The following is an 18,641-nucleotide window of genomic DNA, read 5'->3' as shown; positions in this document are numbered from 1 at the left end:
ACTCTCTGGACAAAAAAGATTTTCCTCATCTCAGTCCTATATGGCCTACCCCGTATTCTTAAACTGTGAGCCCTGGTTCTGGACTCCCCCACCATCGGGAATATTTTTCCTGCATCTAGCCTGTCCAATCCTTTAAGAATTTTATATGTTTCTATAAGATCCCCTCTCATCCTTCTAAATTCCAGTGAATTCAAGCCCAGTCGACCCATTCTTTCTTCATATGTCAGTCCTCAGAAGGCAGTGGAGGCCAGTTCGTTGGATGCTTTCAAGAGAGAGCTGGATAGAGCTCTTAAGGATAGCGGAGTGAGGGGATATGGGGAGAAGGCAGGAATGGGGTACTGATTGAGAGTGATCAGCCATGATCGCATTGAATGGCGGTGCTGGCTCGAAGGGCTGAATGGCCTACTCCTGCACCTATTGCCTATTGTCTATTGTCTATTGTCTATTGTCCTGCCATCCCGGGAATTAACCTGGTGAACCTATGCTGCACTCCCTCAATAGCAATAATGTCCTTCCTCAAATTAGGAGACCAAAATTGCACACAATACTCCAGGTGCTGTCTCACCCGGGGTATGTACAACTGCAGTAGGACCTCCTTGCTCCTAAACTCAAATCCTCTCGCAATGAAGGCCAACACGCCATTAGCTTTCTTCACTGCCTGCTGAACCTACATGCTTACTTTCAGTGACTGGTGTACAAGCACACCCGGGTCTCGTTGCACCTCCCCTTTTCCTAATCTGTCACCACTCAGATAATAATCTGCCTTCCTGTTCTTGCCACCAAAGTGGATAACCTCACATTTATCGTATTTATGCCTACCTTTAATAGAACATAGTACAGGAACTGGCCCTTCAGCTCACAATGTCAGTGCCGAACATAATGCCAAGATAAACTAATCTGTGCTTGTACGTGTACCCTATCCCTCCATTATCTGCATATCCATATGCCTATCCAAAAGTCTCTTAATGCTACTGTCATATCTGCCTCCACCACCACCCCCAGCAGCACATTTCAGGCACTCACGGTGTAAAAAAACTTGCCCAGTGCATCTCCTTTAAAGTTTACCCCTCTCATTGTAAAGCTATACCCTCTCGTCCTTAACATTTCCATACTGGGAAAAGGGGTTCTGAGTGTCTACCCTGTCTATAATTGAGATACTTCTATCAGGTCTTCTCTAAACCTATGGCGTTTCAGGAAAAAAAACTCTGTTCAATCTCTTGTAACTGAAACCCCCTAACCCAGGCATCATTCTGATAAACCTCCAAAACCACCCTTCCAAAGCCTCCATTTCGTTCCTGTAATGGGGCAACTAGAACTGTATGCAATACTTCAAATGTGGCCTATCCAAAGTCCTATAAAGCTGCTCATGAATTCCTGACTCTTATACACAATGCCCCGATCTTTGAGAGCAAGCATACCATATGCCTTCTTTACCTGTCTAGATACTTGCGTTGCCACTTTCAAGGAACTATGGACTTGGACCCCAGAATCCCTCTTGTACATCAATGCTTAATCATCATCTTTCACTCATCAATTACTTGTCAAACTCGGGTAAGAGCTGGCACATTTTATATTATTCCAATACTTACATTCTATTGTATTCAGCACAGAACATTTTAAACTGTAATTACAATCATAAATTCCCCAAAGTCTCTGTACAGCCCCAGTATTTTATGTCTATTTCAGATTTCTAGTTTTACCTATTTAAATTTTATTTAGATTTTTCTTTTCCTTCTACTCTTTATGAATTTGAGATATTTTTTACCGAACTATCCCCCACAAATGTTGTGGATTATTATTTAGAGTTTAGTTTACACTCGAGTATCTACTCATACAACTGATCTTATGAATAATATGCTCAATTTCTGAGGAATTTATCAAAAATGATAAATCAAACAATTAAATTGGATTATTGAAGATGATGTACAGGTAAATATTGCTGAATTCTCCAGCTGGGAAGTTGAGATTGGTCAATTGCATTGGACGATGAGCAGAGTTCGCAATAGGGCAATTCTCCCGAGTAAATCTAATGACACTATCGCAGCTCCGCAGTTGGACTTTACCATCTACAGCCACCAGCACTGCTGTCTGTCCTTTCATTTCGTGACTGATCATCGTCTCGTCGACATCATTCCCGACTTGCAACCCATTGCGTATCATCCACTCCCGGTTTCCAATCGACACAGAGTACGCCTGGGAAATCACTGTTCCTAAAGGTGGTAACAAATAGCTCGGCACTCAATTAATAATATCATCATTATTCAGGGAACATGTAACAGAAAAGGTTGTCAGGGAGATGGCAAGAAAGACCAGCTTTGAGTAATACACAGCAGGCTCTGAGTGCTGCATTTCTGTGCATTTCCTTCATGGTTTATTTTAAGAACCTTCAACACCTTTTGCACACATTAGTGCCAAACAGGTTTTGTTTTCACATGGTTAAACAACGTTACAGAACATGGAACAGTACTACATAGAAACAGGCCCTTCGGCCCACAATGTCAGTGCCGAACATGGTGCTGTGACCAGCTTGCAAAACTCCCAAAAGTGGCCTAAGAAAAGTCCTATAAAGCTGTATGATGACTTCCTGACTTTTATATTCAATGCCCCAACCAATGCAGGCAAGTATACCATATTATCTTTTCACCACTTTGTCTACATGCATTGCCACTTTCAAGGAGTTATGGACTTGGACCCCAACGTCCCTTTGTACATTAATGCTGTTAAGGGGATTGCCATTAATTATAATTTCCCCCTTGCATTCAACCTCACAAAGTGCACTACCTCACACTTGCTTGGATTAATCTGCCATTTTTCTTTTGAACTAGGAATTTCTCCTGGTAAAAGTGAAATTCTAATAGCCTCAAAAAAATCAAATCAATTCCTAATATTATTATCTACTTTTTACAGGTGCCATGAATCTGACTTCAGCTAAAATGAGTAATGCAAATACTCACCTTCTGCTCTGGACTACACTTCTTCCCACCCGGTCATCTGGACTACACTTCTTCCCACCCGGTCATCTGGACTACACTTCTTCCCACCCGGTCATCTGGACTACACTTCTTCCCACCCGGTCATCTGGACTACACTTCTTCCCACCCGGTCATCTGGACTACACTTCTTCCCACCCGGTCATCTGGACTACACTTCTTCCCACCCGGTCATCTGGACTACACTTCTTCCCACCCGGTCATCTGGACTACACTTCTTCCCACCCGGTCATCTGGACTACACTTCTTCCCACCCGGTCATCTGGACTACACTTCTTCCCACCCGGTCATCTGGACTACACTTCTTCCCACCCGGTCATCTGGACTACACTTCTTCCCACCCGGTCATCTGGACTACACTTCTTCCCACCCGGTCATCTGGACTACACTTCTTCCCACCCGGTCCCCTGCAAAAAGTCTATCCCCTACTCCCAATTCCTCCGTCTACGCCGCATCTGTGCCCGGGATGAGGTGTTTCAGACTAGGGCTTCCGAGATGTCCTCGTTTTTCAGAAAACGGGGCTTCCCCTCCTCCATTATAGATGAGGCTCTCACTAGGGTCTCTTCTACATCCCGCAGCTCCGCTCTTGCTCCCCATCCCCCCACTCGCAACAAGGACAGGATCCCCCTCGTTCTCACCTTCCACCCCACCAGCCAGCGGATCCAACATATCATCCACCAACATTTCCGTCACCTACAACAGGACCCCACCACTGGCCATATCTTCCCATCCCCTCCCCTCTCTGCATTCCGCAGAGACCGTTCCCTCCGCAACTCCCTGGTCCACTCGTCCCTTCCTACCCAAACCACCCTAACCCCGGGCACTTTCCCTTGCAACCGCACGAGATGCAACACCTGTCCCTTTACCTCCCCCCTCAACTCCATCAAAGGACCCAAACATTCTTTCCAGGTGAGACAGAGGTTCACCTGCACCTCCTCCAACCTCATCTATTGCATCCGCTGCTCTAGATGTCAACTCATCTATATCGGCGAAACCAAGCGCAGGCTCGGCGATCGCTTCGCTGAACACCTGCGCTCGGTCCGCATTAACGCCACTGATCTCCCGGTGGCCCAGCACTTCAACTCCCCCTCCCATTCCCAGTCTGACCTCTCTGTCATGGGCCTCCTCCAGTGCCATAGTGAGGCCCGCCGGAAATTGGAGGAGCAGCACCTCATATTTCGCCTGGGCAGTTTGCGGCCCGGTGGTATGAACGTTGACTTCTCCAACTTCAGATAGCTCCTCTGTCCCTCCCTTCCCCTCCTCCTTCCCAGATCTCCCTCTATCTTCCTGTCTCCACCTATATCCTTCCTTTGTCCCACCCCCGACATCAGTCTGAAGAAGGGTCTCGACCCGAAACGTCACCCATTCCTTCTCTCCCGAGATGCTGCCTGACCTGCTGAGTTACTCCAGCATTTTGTGAATAAATCGATTTGTACCAGCATCTGCAGTTATTTTCTTATTCTCTTACTCACCTTCTGCTCCAGTTATCTGTGAGGACACTGCATCAGGTGAGTCACGGATCTGCATTAACTCTCCACTCTGCTCCCGCTCCTTGCTGGGACTCTGTTCACTTTTCTTCAGTGCAGTTTCAATCTTTGCAACTTTGCAGCTGATGCCACAGCCTGGAACAGACTGAAAATCTGTACAGTGCCCAAGCACGTCTGTGCCAAGCTCCTGAGGCAGGCAGGAAACATTGCCGTAAGACAATAATCGAAAAATTATACAAAAACAGCAGATGCTGGAAATCTGAAGTGAAAGCAGAAAATGCTGGAAACACTCGGCAGGTAAGGCAGCGTCCACAGGAAGAGATTCATACCTTCCACCCACATCCCTCCCTTGGGTTTTACATTTCACTCCTCTTCTCTCCTTATCTGGCACCCTTTTGTCCCATTTTCATCTCCAGCTTTTGTCACACTGCCCCCTCCCCTCACCTGTGTCCACCTATCACTTGCTATGCTTTGTTCCGACCTCACATCTCTTTCCTAGCTTTTTCCCCCTACTCTGTCAGTCTGAAGAAGGGTCCGAACTCAAAACGTCACCTATCCATGTCCTCCACAGATGCTGCCTGGCCCACTGAGTTCCTTGAGCACTTTCTGGTTTTTTTTGTAATACACAAAGTGCTGGAGTAACTCAGCAGGCCAGGTAGCATCTCTCAAGGAGATGGATAGACAACGTTTCAGGTCGGGACCCTTCTTCAGACTTCAGACAGGGTCTGTAGAAGGGTCCCAATCCAAAACATCATCTATCCATTCCCTCCACAGATGCTGACTGGCCCACTGAGTTCCTCCAGCATTTTGTATGTTCGGATGGAGCAAGGAGTATTCTTTGTGTAGGAAGGAACTGCAGACGCTGATTTACACTGAGGATAGACACAAAATGCTGAAATAATTCAGCAAATAAGGCAGCATCTTTGGAGAGAAGGAATGGGTGACGTTTCGGGTCGCGACCCTTCTTCAGACTGAAAGTCTGGGGAGAGGGAAATGAGATATGGAAGGGTACAAAGAACATGTAAGGTGTGAAAAGAACATCAAAGCAGATGTTGATCAAAGAAATGTAGAATGGTTCATTGTTGGACGAGGGGAAGGTGACAATGAGGCATACAAACAGTAAAATTAATCAGGAGGACAGTGAAACTAGTTGGAGAACTAGGTTGAGGGAGGGATGGAGAGCGAGGGAAAGCAATGGTTACTTGAAGTTAGAGAAATCAATATTCATACCACTGGGTTGTAAGCTGTCCAAGCGAAATACGAGATGCTGTTCCTCCAATTTGCGTTTGGCCTCACTCTGACAGTGGAGGAAGCCCTGGTCAATAAGGGAATGGGAGGTGGAGTCAAAGTGTTTAGCAACCGAGAGATCGGTATTGGCCTAGGCGGACTGAGCGAAGGTTTTTAGCTAAACAATTGGCGAGTCCTGTATCCTGTCCATTCCTCCCCCACCCTTCAGGAACTTTAACTTGTTCTCTGTTTTCGCCGGTCATGAGGAAGGGTCTTTGACCAGTTAATCCTGATGCCGACTGGCTATTGAATGTTTCCAGGACTTTCTGTTTAATTTCACTTTAAGACAGCTGTCAACACAATGCAGAAATTTTCTTGAACCACATAATATAAACATTATTTTTGCATCTTGAGTTAATAAATACCCAAGGCTCCATCACAGGAGGAGTAGGTGGCAGTAGGTAAAAGTTGGTGCAGGGAAAGTTGCCACAGATAAAAATTAAGAGGCAAATGTTATAATCAACTGCTGTGGGAAAAGAAGACGAGAAATATGCCCTGAACGGCAGGATTCCTGATGGGTCGGAGAACAGATAGAAAGAAAAATGTTGATCCACAGATCCGACACGACGTATAGATGTCAGAGTTCTGCGTGTAAAGCCCGTGGGCACTGAACATGTGTTAGGAAATGTTAAAAAATTCACAAAGTGCTGGAGTAACTCAGCGGGACAGGCAGCATCTCTGGGGAACATGGATAGGTGACGTTTCACAGAGTGTTGGAGTAACTCAGCGGGTCAGGCAGCATCTCTGGGGAACATGGATAGGTGGCTTTTCGTATCAGTCTGAACAAGGGTCCTGACCCAGAAAGTCACCAATCCATGTTCTCCAGAGATGTTGCCTGACCCGCTAAGTTACTCCAGCACTCTGTGTGTTTTTGTAAACTGGCATCTGCAGTTCCTTGTGTCTATTTCTCTGTAAGGAAATGTGGCTAAATTTGCAAAAACAATCATTTCATCCATAGGTGAGCACTCTGTACAACTCATTGTAAAATAATATTTGCACTATTTATAGGGCACAGGAATGATTTATTAGAAATAGATCTGAAATCAGTAAATATATTTAGGACCAAAGACTTAAAAATCTGAAATTGTACTTCAGGAGAGAGTTGAGTGTGGAGAGGTCAGGAACAGGGTTGGTGGGGATGAAGTGTGAAGGTGGAAGAAAGCAATTGTTCTTTGAAAGTAGATCCTGAAATTATCTTCAACTCGACAAGAAGAAAATGATCCAAACCGAACAGGTATCTAATGTGTAGGAAAATAACTGCAGATGCTGGTACAAATAGAAGGTATCACAAAATGCAGGAGTAACTCAGCGGGTCAGGCAGCATCTCAGGAGAGAAGGAATGGGTGATGTTTCGGGTCGAGACCCTTCTTCAGTCAGGTATCTTTTGTTACTTGACAGAATATTTAATCGGGCCAACAACTTCATACATATTCCTGTTGAAGCCAAGTTTGTACTCACAAATAAAGTAGGGATTACTTAAATTGAAACTAGATTGAGAGACTGAGAGAAGCAGAGAGAACATCCATGACTTACTTCCTTGCAGTATTTAGTGATGGCACTTCCAAGAGGATGTTCACTGCTGGCTTCTGCAGTGCCTACAACTGCAAGCAGTGTCTTCAGAGATAGTTGAGCAATGTTTCCCAGTACCAGAACCCTCATCACCCGAGGAACACCATGGGTAATTGTACCAGTCTTGTCAAACATCACCACTTTTATCTGGGGAGACGATAGTTCGATTCAGTACAGTAAAATAATTAAAGTTCTCAAATGCAGGTTCTCCATTTTTATCAGCTTCAGTTTCCATCATTTTCAAAAAAATATTAAGAAATTGACCAGAATGGACGAAATATTACATTATTTTGTGGTAACTCACTGCGCCCAGACACAGAACACAATGCCCCTGTGACTGTTCAAACTGGACTGTATTTTTAAAAAAATGTGCAGCATTCTGCAAATAGATATCACAAAAGTCAGGATGAATTAGATAGAGTTACAGTCATACAGCACGGAAACAGGCCCTTTGCCCAACTCGTCCTTGCCACATAATGCTCCATCTAAGCTAGTCCTATTTGCCCGCATTTGGACAATATCCCTCCAAACCTTTCCTATCCATGTACTTGTCTAAAGTGTCTTTTAAATGTTGTAATAGTACCTGCCTCAACTACCTTCTGGGGCAGTTCAATCCATATATCCACTGCCCTCTGTGTGAAAAAGTTGTCCCTCAGGTTACTTTAAAATCTTACCCCTCTCCACTTAAACCTATGTCCTCTGGTTCTTGATTCTCCTACTCTAGGTAAAAGATTCTGTGCATTCACCCTACCTATTCCCCTCATGATTTTATACACCTCTATAAGATCACCCCTCTGCCTCCTGCATTCCAAGAAATAAAGTCCTCGTCTGTCTGATGACTAAAGGTGGCAAGAGTTCTTGCGCGATTCCTGGTCTGCAGAAACAGAGGAGATTAAAATTATGGAGTCACAGAGTTACACGGCAGAGAAACAGGCCCTTCAGCCTACTGCATCCATGCCGACCATGGAGCCTATAGGTACTAATCCCATTTGCCTGCGTTAATTCTACATCCCCTATGCTTTTTCATCTGTGTACCTGTCCGATGCCTCTCAAATGTTGTTCCTGTTCTTGCCTTCACCATCTCGTCTGGTAGCTCGTTCCAGATATGTGACAAATTTACACTACAGATCATCTTTAAACCTGCGGTATTTATTCACAAAATGCTGGAGTAACTCAGCAGGTCAGGCAGCATCTCGGGAGAGAAGGAATGGGTGACGTTTCGGGTCGAGACCCTTCTTCAGACTGATGTCAGGGGGGCGGGACAAAGGAAGATATAGGTGGAGACAGGAAGATAGAGGGAGATCTGGGAAGGAGGAGGGGAAGAGAGGGACAGAGGAACCACAAAATGCTGGATGTCCCTCCTTCCCAGATCTCCCTCTATCTTCCTGTCTCACCTATATCCTTCCTTTGTCCCGCCCCCCTGACATCAGTCTGAAGAAGGGTCTCGACCCGAAACGTCACCCATTCCTTCTCTCCCGAGATGCTGCCTGACCTGCTGAGTTACTCCAGCATTTTGTGAATAAATACCTTCGATTTGTACCAGCATCTGCAGTTATTTTCTTATACATCTTTAAACCTGCTACCTATCATCTTAACCTCTGCCCTCTAGATATTGACACTCCTACCAAGGGAAACAGACAGTGGCTATCTACTCTATCCACACATCTCATAGTTGTATATATCTTCATTATGTCATCTCTCACCCACCTTCACTCCAGAGAAAACGGACCTTAATAAAGGCACAAAAAACTAGATGCTGGTTTCCAAAAGTAACATAAACTCCTTGAGTAACTCAGCCAATCAAGCAGCATCTCTGGAACGGACCTAACCTGAAACATCACCTATCCATGTTCTCCAGAGATGCTGCCCAACCCACTGAGTTACTCTAGCACTTTGTGTCTTTTTTTGTAGACTTAACAAAGTATTAACTTAACACAGTAACTAAGTAAAGAATTAGGCAGTCAAATTGGAAATGTATTTGTTAGGAATATGGTTGCAGATGAATGTTTGTTAAGCTGTCTGTATCATACATTTAACCCCTCCACCTTGCAGGTTTTTTTTCAAGAAAAATTTATGTGATCTTTTGACTATAGACAATAGACAATAGACAATAGGTGCAGGAGTAGGCCATTCGGCCCTTCGAGCCAGCACCGCCATTCAATGTGATCATGGCTGATCATTCTCAATCAGTACCCCGTTCCTGCTTTCTCTCCATACCCCCCTGACTCCGCTATCCTTAAGAGCTCTATCTAGCTCTCTCTTGAATGTATTCAGAGAATTGGCCTCCACTACCCTCTGAGGCAGAGAATTCCACAGATTCACAACTCTCTGACTAAAAATGTTTTTCCTCATCTCTGTTCTAAATGGCCTACCCCTTATTCTTAAACTGTGGCCCCTGGTTCTGGACCTTAATGAGGACTATCTGCTCATCAAAATATTCCTTCAAGTCAAAAGTCACGTGCATAGAATTGTCACATGCACTGGCAACGCAATAATGAAATTCTTACTTGCTACAGATTTACAGACCCATTAACAAAATACACACAGATAAAATGTGATAATCAATAATACAATAAATTAATAATCAGTAACACTAGGTAATGGGACCATAACAGTGCAAGACCTTCTTCCCACAATGGAAAAATCAAAGACTAGAGGGCATAACTTTAAGATGAGAGGACAAAATTTAAGAGAGATGTGCAAGTTTTTTTTTTACACAGAGGGTGTGGGGTGCCGAGAACATGCTGCCAGGGGGTGGTGATGGAGGCAGATACGATAGTGACATTGAAGAGGCTTTTGGAAAGGCACACGGATATGCAGGAAATGAAGGGATAAGGATTTTCTGTTCGCCGATAAGAGTTGGTCTTGGTATCATGTTTGGCACAGACACTGTGGGCCGAAGGGCCTGCTCCTCTGCTACACCATTCTATGTTCTAAAACAGATGGCCGTAGCTTTTGCTGGTGAAAACCTATATTACCTTTCATGCTGTTTTTTCTAACTTGGTCACTCTACAGCCACTGACCTTGTGTGCCATCTCCAGCGGTTCTCCACCCTTAATGAGGATGCCATTTTGAGCACCGACCCCTGTTCCCACCATGACAGCCGTCGGAGTGGCCAGTCCCAGCGAGCAGGGGCATGCGATGGACAGAACCGTAATGGAGGTCTGAAACGCGAATCTGACAATCAGCTCAGCTCTGGAGATGTCTGTGTTGTAGCCCTGAGAAAAGAGGAGTCGAGGATGAGACAATATACAGAAGCAGACAATGTCTCATGTTGGCACAATGAGCTAGAGATTCACTCACACAATTCCAACAACAAAACACTGCAAGTGAAACTCAGGGTAACGCAGAGGAAAACACTCCTAGATACCTCAGACCCTGTGTTTCAGACAGAGTTGACATCTCCAGTGCAGCTTCCCCCAGGGTAGAACTTGCCCTGTGCCATTAATGCCAGTTCAGCATGCAGTGGTATCTGCAGCCTCACTGGCGTGGATGGGGGGAATGAGTGTCACAATGAGACTGGTCTCCGTAAAGGTGGGAAGGGGAAGATGTGGCTAGTGGTGGGACACAATATGATCCAGGGTTCTAAAGAGCCCGTCCAGCTGACATAGAGATTTACCTGCATCTCCTCCAACCTTGTCTTTGTATTTGGTGCTCTCAATGTGGCGTTGATAGTAGTGAGACCTAGCCCAGACTAGATGACAACCTTGCTGAACATGTGCTCTGTTCCCTGTCACCATCTGGATATCCTATTTTCCAGCGATATTAATTCTCCTTCCCATTCCTAAACTGTCCTGTCTGTCCTCAGCCTTCTCCACTGGGTGAGGTCAAAAGCAAACCAGAGAAACATCACCTCATCTTCTGCCTGCCTGGGTAGTCTACAACCCAGTGGCATGAACAATGAATTCTCTAATTTTAGGTAAACTGCACCCCTTTATCCCTTTCTCGCTCCTGCTATCTACTACATACCTCTCCCACACCCACTTTATCCTCATACTGGCTACTTGCCCTCTACTCTTTCTATCTGAAGAAGGGTCTCGTCCTGAAACATCGACTGCCCATTCCTCTACAGAGATTATCCTCTGAGTTCCTCCAGCAGTTCTCCTTTTTTTCTGCAAAGTCTAGGGGGGAATTAGGGTAACTAGAGAGAGAATAGAGCCCCTCAGAAAAACAGTGGTCATCTCTATGTGAAGCCACAGGAGATGAGCAGGGTCCTCAATGAGTATTTTTCCTCTGCTTCTAGCAAAGAGAACGACATGACAACTGTAAAACTTGGGGCAGTTAACGAAGATAGACACAGAATACTGGAGTGAAGTTGTCTTGAGGACTGTCCATATTACGGTCGAGGAGGTGACATAGCGTATGAAGGTAGGTAAATCTTTCGGTAAACATTTACCTCCCGGACTTGATCACATGTATCTATGGACACTGGGAAGCGAGAGAAGAAATTGCAGGAGTCCTAACTGAGATATACAAATTATTGTTAGATACAGGTGAGGTGCCGGATGACAAGAGGATGGCTAATCTCGCGCCTGCATTTAATAGGGGATGCAAGGAAAAGCTTGGAAACTATAGACCAACAACTATGGACCAACATTTGTAGTAGGCAGATTACAGGAGAGGATTCTGAAGGATGGGTCTCGACCCGAAACGTCACCCATTCCTTCTCTCCTGAGATGCTGCCTGACCTGCTGAGTTACTCCAGCATTTTGTGAATAAATACCTTCGATTTGTACCAGGATCTGCAGTTATTTTCTTATACATTCTGAAGGATGAGTTACATATGCATTTAAATAGATGGGTTGATTAGGGATGGTGAGCATTTGTTTTGTACGTTGGAATTTGTGTCTTATGAATCTGATTTTGAAGTAGTACCCAAGAAGGATAGCATTTATTTCTAGAGGGCCAGAATATAAACACAAGGATGCAATGCTGAGGCTTTATAAGACATTGGTCAGACTGCATTTTGTATTGTGAGCAGTTTTGGACCCCACATCTGAGGAAGGATATGCTGGCGTTGGAGAGGGTCCAGAGGAGGTTTAAGAGAATTATTTCAGGAACAATTGGTTTAACATATGATGAGTGTTTGAAGGGACTGGTTCTGTACTCACTGGAGTTTAGAAGGATAGGGGGTGCCTTCATTGAAACTTACCGAATAGTGAAAGGCCTGGATAGAGTGAATGTGGAGAGGATGTTTCCACTAATGGGAATAAAGGGACGTATCTTTAGAAAGGAGGAATTTCTTTAGTCAGAGGATGGTGAATCTGCGGAAATAATTGCCACAGACGGCGGTGGAGGCCGTCAATGGATATTTTTAATGCGGAGATTGACAGATTCTTGATAAGTAAGGGTGTCAGGGGTTATGGGGCAAAGGCACAAGAATGGGGTTGAGAGGGAAAGATAGATCAGTCATTATTGATGGCCCAAGTGGCCTAATTCTGCTCCTAGAATGTATGAACTTATGAAGGTTGATGAGGACAAAGCCGTAGACATTCTCTATATGGACGTTAGCGAGTCATTTGATAAGGTTCCAGATGGTAGGCTGCTCTGGGAGATTAGATAGCACAGGATCCAGGAAGAGATGGCTAACTAGATACAGAATTGGCTTCATGGTAGGAAGGAGAGGATACTGGTGGAAATTTGTTTTTTGGACTGGAGGCCTGTGACCATTGGTTTGCCTCAGGGACACATTACCATTGTCATCTATGTGAACTATTTGGGTGAGAATGTACAAGGCATGATTAGCAAGTTTGCAGATGATACTAGGTGGTATTGTTATGAGTGAAGATGTTTATCAAAAATTACAGAGGAAACTTGATCAGCTAGGCAAGTGGATCGAGGAATGGGAAATAGAGTTTAATTCAGATAAGTGAGTGGTAGTGTCATACATCATGGAAACAGGCCCTTCGGCCCACTTACCCATGTCGACCAAGATGCCCCATCCAAACTAGTCCCACCTTTAGACCATATCTCTCTAAACTGTTCTTATCCATGTCCCTGTCCATATATATTTTTAATGTTATTATTGTACCACCCTCAACTACCTCCTCTGACAGTTTGTTCCATGTACCTACCACCCTTTGTGTAAAAAAGTTGCCGCTTTAGGAAAGTTAAAAATAAATTATTCCATTCCCCAAATGTGCTTGAAGCTAGCTTCTTTACTGGGTTGCATTTTCTTGGATTAACAAGGAGTCCCAGTGAAGAATGCATTGTTTGAAGGTTTTACAGGAAGGCGGCATCTACTTTACCCTGGCATTAAAACAAGGCATGATCAGGGCTGGACACACAGTGACATATATCGCAGGTGCATACCGACAGGTGTGTCTTCATGATGTTGAAGTCAACATAACCAATGACAATCCAGGTAATGAGCGTAACCACAGAAATGACAACAATCAAAGGGACAAAATATCCACTCAATTTATCTGCGAGTTGCTGAATTGGAGCCTGCGAAAATTATAAAAATGAAATATAAATTAAATTATATTTTCAGGTTAAAAATATATTACTTCACACATCCACAACAATCATGGGGTTGCTTTTACCCTGCTCTCTTTCTCTGTCAGTTTTGTAATTTGTGCCAAATGAAACAAGGGCTTTAATAATTAGAAGGCTATGGGCCAAATGCAGGCAAATGGGACTAGCCTAGTATGCCAACTTGGTCAGCATGGACAAGATGCGCTGAAGGACCTGTTTCTGTGATCTATGGCTCTAATTAACGCAATACTGAAACATCAAAAGAATTTTGAGTCCCAAATACAGTTGTTTAAACTGCTCATCTCTTCTAGAATTATCTTAAACAAAATCCTTACTATAAATAACCCCGTGCGTTTTAATCAATAGTTAGTTTTAAATGACTCACACAGACAGGAACAAAATGTTATTTAAGATTTGTCACGTATTCTAATTCTCCCAAGCTATGTAACTAGAGTTGAACATTAGAATGAATGAAGATCCAACACTTAAAACTGGTATGAGTCACGTACACATGGTGCATTCAGGTTTGAATATCAACAGACAATTGTGATTTCATTGTAATAATTCTGGATTTGAATACTTTGAACAATATCATATCATATCATCATATCATATATATACAGCCGGAAACAGGCCTTTTCGGCCCTCCAAGTCCGTGCCGCCCAGTGATCCCCGTACATTAACACTATCCTACACCCACTAGGGACAATTTTTTACAGGATTTTTCTCTGATAGAAATGTCAGCACTGCAGATGCTATCTCAGGCTAAAGTACTTAATTCAGATTAATTAAGTAGATTGTACGGTTGTACAAAGTCGTTAAGTAAATCGTTGCAGTTGTATAAGAAGTTGGTGAGGCCACATTTAGAATATTGTGTTCAGTTCTGGGCACCATGTTATAGGAAAGATGTTGTCAAGCTGGAAAGGGTACAGAGAAGATTTATGAGGATATTGCTAGGACAAGACGGTCTGAGCTATAGGTTGAGTCAGCTGGGATACTCTTCACTGGAGCGCAGGAGGATGAAGGGTGATCATATAGAGATGTATCAAATCATGAAAGGAATAGATTGGGTAGATGCTCTCTTGCCCAGAGTCGGTGAATCTAGGACCAGAGGACATAGGTTTAAGGTGAAGGGAAAAAGATTTTATAGGAATCTGAGGGGTAACTTTTTCACACAAAGGGTGGTGGGTGTGTGGAACAAGCTGCCAGAGGAGGTAGTTGAGGCAGGGACAACGAAACAGTTAGACAGGTACACGCATAGGACAGGTTTGGAGGGATATGGGCCAAATGCAGGCAGGTGGGAATAGTGTATAGCTGGGACATGTTGGGCTGAAGGGCCTGTTTCCATGCTATATCACTCTATGACTCTATGATTCTATGGTATACTATAAAAACAAACACCACTTCCGACTCTCATAATTGTTATGGCTATGGCGGCGCGGGCACATCGCGTCGCCCTGTGTCTCACCAGAATCTGCGATTTTATAGTAATTTGCTTATTTGCCTCATGTCTGTTCACACGGAATAGTCTTGCACACTTATCATACAACCGACAGGAGCTTTTAAACATCGGTTCCTGCATCGGTTCCTGCAACTATGACAACTTTTAAGGCGAACTCCATTTCGCTCCTGAACTGGCCTGGTCAGCAGAGCGTACCAAGCCAGCTCGGCCGACTGGAAGCACCCATAGACGGCGCAGCGAACGTAAACACCGCCGTGGATGCCGAGGTGGCTTAAAGGCTAGGCTAGAGCTAACTCCACACAGGCCATCAATTCCTAGCCTTTTCCTTGCCAATGTACGATCATTGGCGAACAAAATGGACGAACTCCGGCTGGGAATTACCTCCCACAATTGGATTAAGGACTGCAACATCATGATTTTCACGGAAACATGGCTTAACAACGACGTTCCTGATAGCGCTATTGAGCTAACGGGGCGTCATATACTCCGAGCGGACAGAACAACTGACTCCGGTAAGACCAGAGTCTGTGCATCTATGTAAACAAAACTTGGTGCACGGACACTACCATCATCGAGAGTCACTGCTCAGTTAACCTAGAGTTTCTCATGGTCAAATGCAGACCGTTTTATCTGCCCAGAGAGTTTACATCTACTGTTGTGACTGCAGCCTATATTCCTCCGGATGCTAATACTAAGCTTGCAATGAAAGACCTGCATACTGCCATAAGTAAACAACAGACACACAATCCTGAGGCAGCCTTCATTGTTGCGGGTGACTTTAATCACTCCAACTTGAAGACTGTACGCCCCAAATTCCATCAACATGTCTCCTGCGCCACTAGAGTAGATAAGATACTGGACAAAGTTTATGCAAACATGGCTGAGGCCTACAAAGCTGTCCCCCTCCCCCACCTTGGTCTGTCTGATCACCTCTCATTGTTCCTGCTCCCTAAGTACTCCCCACTCATCAGACGTGTGAAACCCACAGTGAGGACAGTTAAAGTTTGGTCAGACGAAGCGGACTTCTCACTTCAGCAGCGTTTTGGAAACGCTGACTGGAGTGTGTTTGCAGCTCAGGCCACCCTTGACTCCCACACGGACATTGACTCTTATACCTCCTCCGTTCTGGATTTTATCAATTCCACCATTAACAGTGTCACCACCCTCAAACAGATTACCATATTCCCGAATCAGAAGCCATGGATGAATAGTGAGGTCAGACTACTGCTGAAAGCACGTGACACCGCTTTCAGGTCAGGTGAGGCTCGGGCCTACAGTTCTTCCAGGGCTAACCTGAAGAGGGGCATCAAGAAGGCCAAGCACAGCTACAAGCTAAAGATCGAGGAGCATTTCAAGAACAACTCCGACTCCCGACGCGTGTGGCAAGGCATCCAGGCCATCACGGATTACAAACCCACCAACTCGATCCCCACATCCTGCGACGCCTCCTTCCTTGAGGAGCTTAATCACTTTTATGGCCGCTTTGACAGGGACAATCAAGAGGTGGCCATCAAGGCTGTGCTCCCTGCTGATCATCAGCACCTCACACTCACCCCCACCGACGTGTGTACGGCAGTGAGCAGGATTAATGCACGGAAGGCTGCTGGCCCTGATGGTATCCCCGGGCGCGTCCTCAGGGTCTGTGCTGCGCAGCTGACAGATGTTTGGACTGACATCTTCAACTTGTCACTTGCCCAAGCAGCTGTCCCTACGAGTCTTAAAACCACCTCCATCGTGCCGGTGCCAAACCACTCCACTGCAGCGAGCCTCGACAACTTCCGCCCAGTTGCACTTACTCCCATCATCACTAAGTGCTTCGAGAGGCTGGTCTTGGCACACCTCATAGGCTGCCTACCTCCCACACTGGACCCCTATCAGTTCACCTACCGCCAGAACAGGAGTACGGAGGATGCCATCTCCACGGCACTTCACTCCGCCCTCTCCCACCTTGACAACAGAGACACCTACGTGAGAATGCTGTTTATCGATTTCAGCTCAGCATTCAACACCATCATCCCTTCCAAACTGATTGCCAAACTCAATGACCTGAGCATCAACCCCTCCCTCTGCAATTGGATATTGGACTTTCTAACCAACAGACCCCAGTCTGTTAGATTAGACAATGACACCTCCTCAACCATCACCCTGAACACCGGCGTTCCACAGGGCTGTGTGCTGAGCTCTCTCCTCGACTCCCTTTTCATCTACAACTGCACACCTGTACATGGTTCTAACACCATTATTAAGTTTGCAGATGATACAACGGTGATTGGCCTCATCAGCGACAACGATGAGTTGGCCTATAGGGAGGAGGTCCAGCTACTTGCAACGTGGTGCGCTGACAACAACCTGGTCCTTAACACCAAGAAGACCAAGGAGCTCATTGTGGACTACAGAAGGACTAGGGATGGTACGCACACCCCCATCCATATTAATGGGATGGAGGTGGAGCGTGTTTCCAGCTTCAGGTTCTTGGGTGTCAACATTTCTGATGACCTCTCTTGGACCCACAATACCTCAACACTGATCAAGAAGGCTCACCAGCGTCTCTTCTTCCTGAGGAGACTAAAGAAGGTCCATCTGTCTCCTCAGATTCTGGTGAACTTCTACCGCTGCACTATCGAGAGCATCCTTACCAACTGTATCACAGTATGGTATGGCAACTGCTCTGTCTCCAACCGGAAAGCACTGCAGAGGGTGGTGAAAACTTCCCAACGCATCACCGGTTCCTCACTCCCCTCATTTGAGTCTATCCAGAGTAGGCGATGTCTGCAAAGGGCGCGCTGCATCGTCAAGGACAGCTCTCACCCCAACCACAGATTGTTTACCCTCCTCCCATCTGGGAGGCGCTACAGGTCTTTCGGTTCCCGGACCTGCAGGTTCAGGAACAGCTTCTTTCCTGCGGTCGTTACCTTACTTAACTCTGCGCTTCGGTGATTGCTGCCATCCCCCTCCCCCCCCCCCCCTCGGGCACTCCTCCCATCAGTGACTGATCTCGCTCACCAGAATTTCCACTACCCCTACTGAATTACTGTATATATTATATGTTTTACTATTCCATCGCCTGCACTCTGGTTAAGATGCTAACTGCATTTCGTTGTCTCTGTACTTGTACACTGCACAATGACAATAAAGTTTGTATTGTATTGTATAATTAGTTACTTAGAAAACAGAACATTACAAACACAAAAAGCTGGAGGTGACGTTTCGGGTCAAGACCCTTCACACCGACAGTCAAGGGAAAGGGAAACAAGAGATATAGACGGTGATATAGAGAGATATGGATCAAATGAATGAAAGACGTGCAAAAAAAGCACATTTCCCCCTTAAATTCGACTTCCCAAAGTTTAACACCTTACACTTGCTAAG

The 18,641-nt window shown here is 45.2% G+C and overlaps 2 protein-coding genes across 5 annotated transcripts in view; one reads left to right on the top strand and one right to left on the bottom strand.

Annotated features, from left to right (window-relative positions):
* LOC144595386 (copper-transporting ATPase 2-like) overlaps positions 1-18,641 on the bottom strand; it is a 54,918-nt gene that overhangs the window by 6,882 nt on the left and 29,395 nt on the right. For all 4 annotated transcript variants that reach the window (XM_078402869.1, XM_078402867.1, XM_078402868.1 and 1 more), the window contains 5 exons: positions 13,646-13,780; positions 10,357-10,551; positions 7,298-7,480; positions 4,463-4,664; positions 2,064-2,210 (listed from right to left, as the gene is read on the bottom strand). In XM_078402869.1, coding sequence (XP_078258995.1) covers positions 2,064-2,210; positions 4,463-4,664; positions 7,298-7,480; positions 10,357-10,551; positions 13,646-13,780 — 862 coding nt within the window. The remainder of the gene's footprint in view (positions 1-2,063; positions 2,211-4,462; positions 4,665-7,297; positions 7,481-10,356; positions 10,552-13,645; positions 13,781-18,641) is intronic.
* The window catches only part of alg11 (ALG11 alpha-1,2-mannosyltransferase), a 54,706-nt gene continuing 47,645 nt past the window's right edge, over positions 11,581-18,641 (top strand). Inside the window, exon 1 of the mRNA XM_078402874.1 lies at positions 11,581-11,701. The gene's annotated coding sequence lies outside the window, so the exon portion shown is untranslated. The remainder of the gene's footprint in view (positions 11,702-18,641) is intronic.

The sequence above is a fragment of the Rhinoraja longicauda genome, chromosome 7 (assembly GCF_053455715.1).
Source record: "Rhinoraja longicauda isolate Sanriku21f chromosome 7, sRhiLon1.1, whole genome shotgun sequence".
Taxonomy (NCBI): Eukaryota; Metazoa; Chordata; class Chondrichthyes; order Rajiformes; family Arhynchobatidae; genus Rhinoraja; species Rhinoraja longicauda.
The sequence above is the reverse complement of the archived record's forward strand: the minus strand, read 5'-3'. Positions and strand labels throughout refer to the sequence as shown.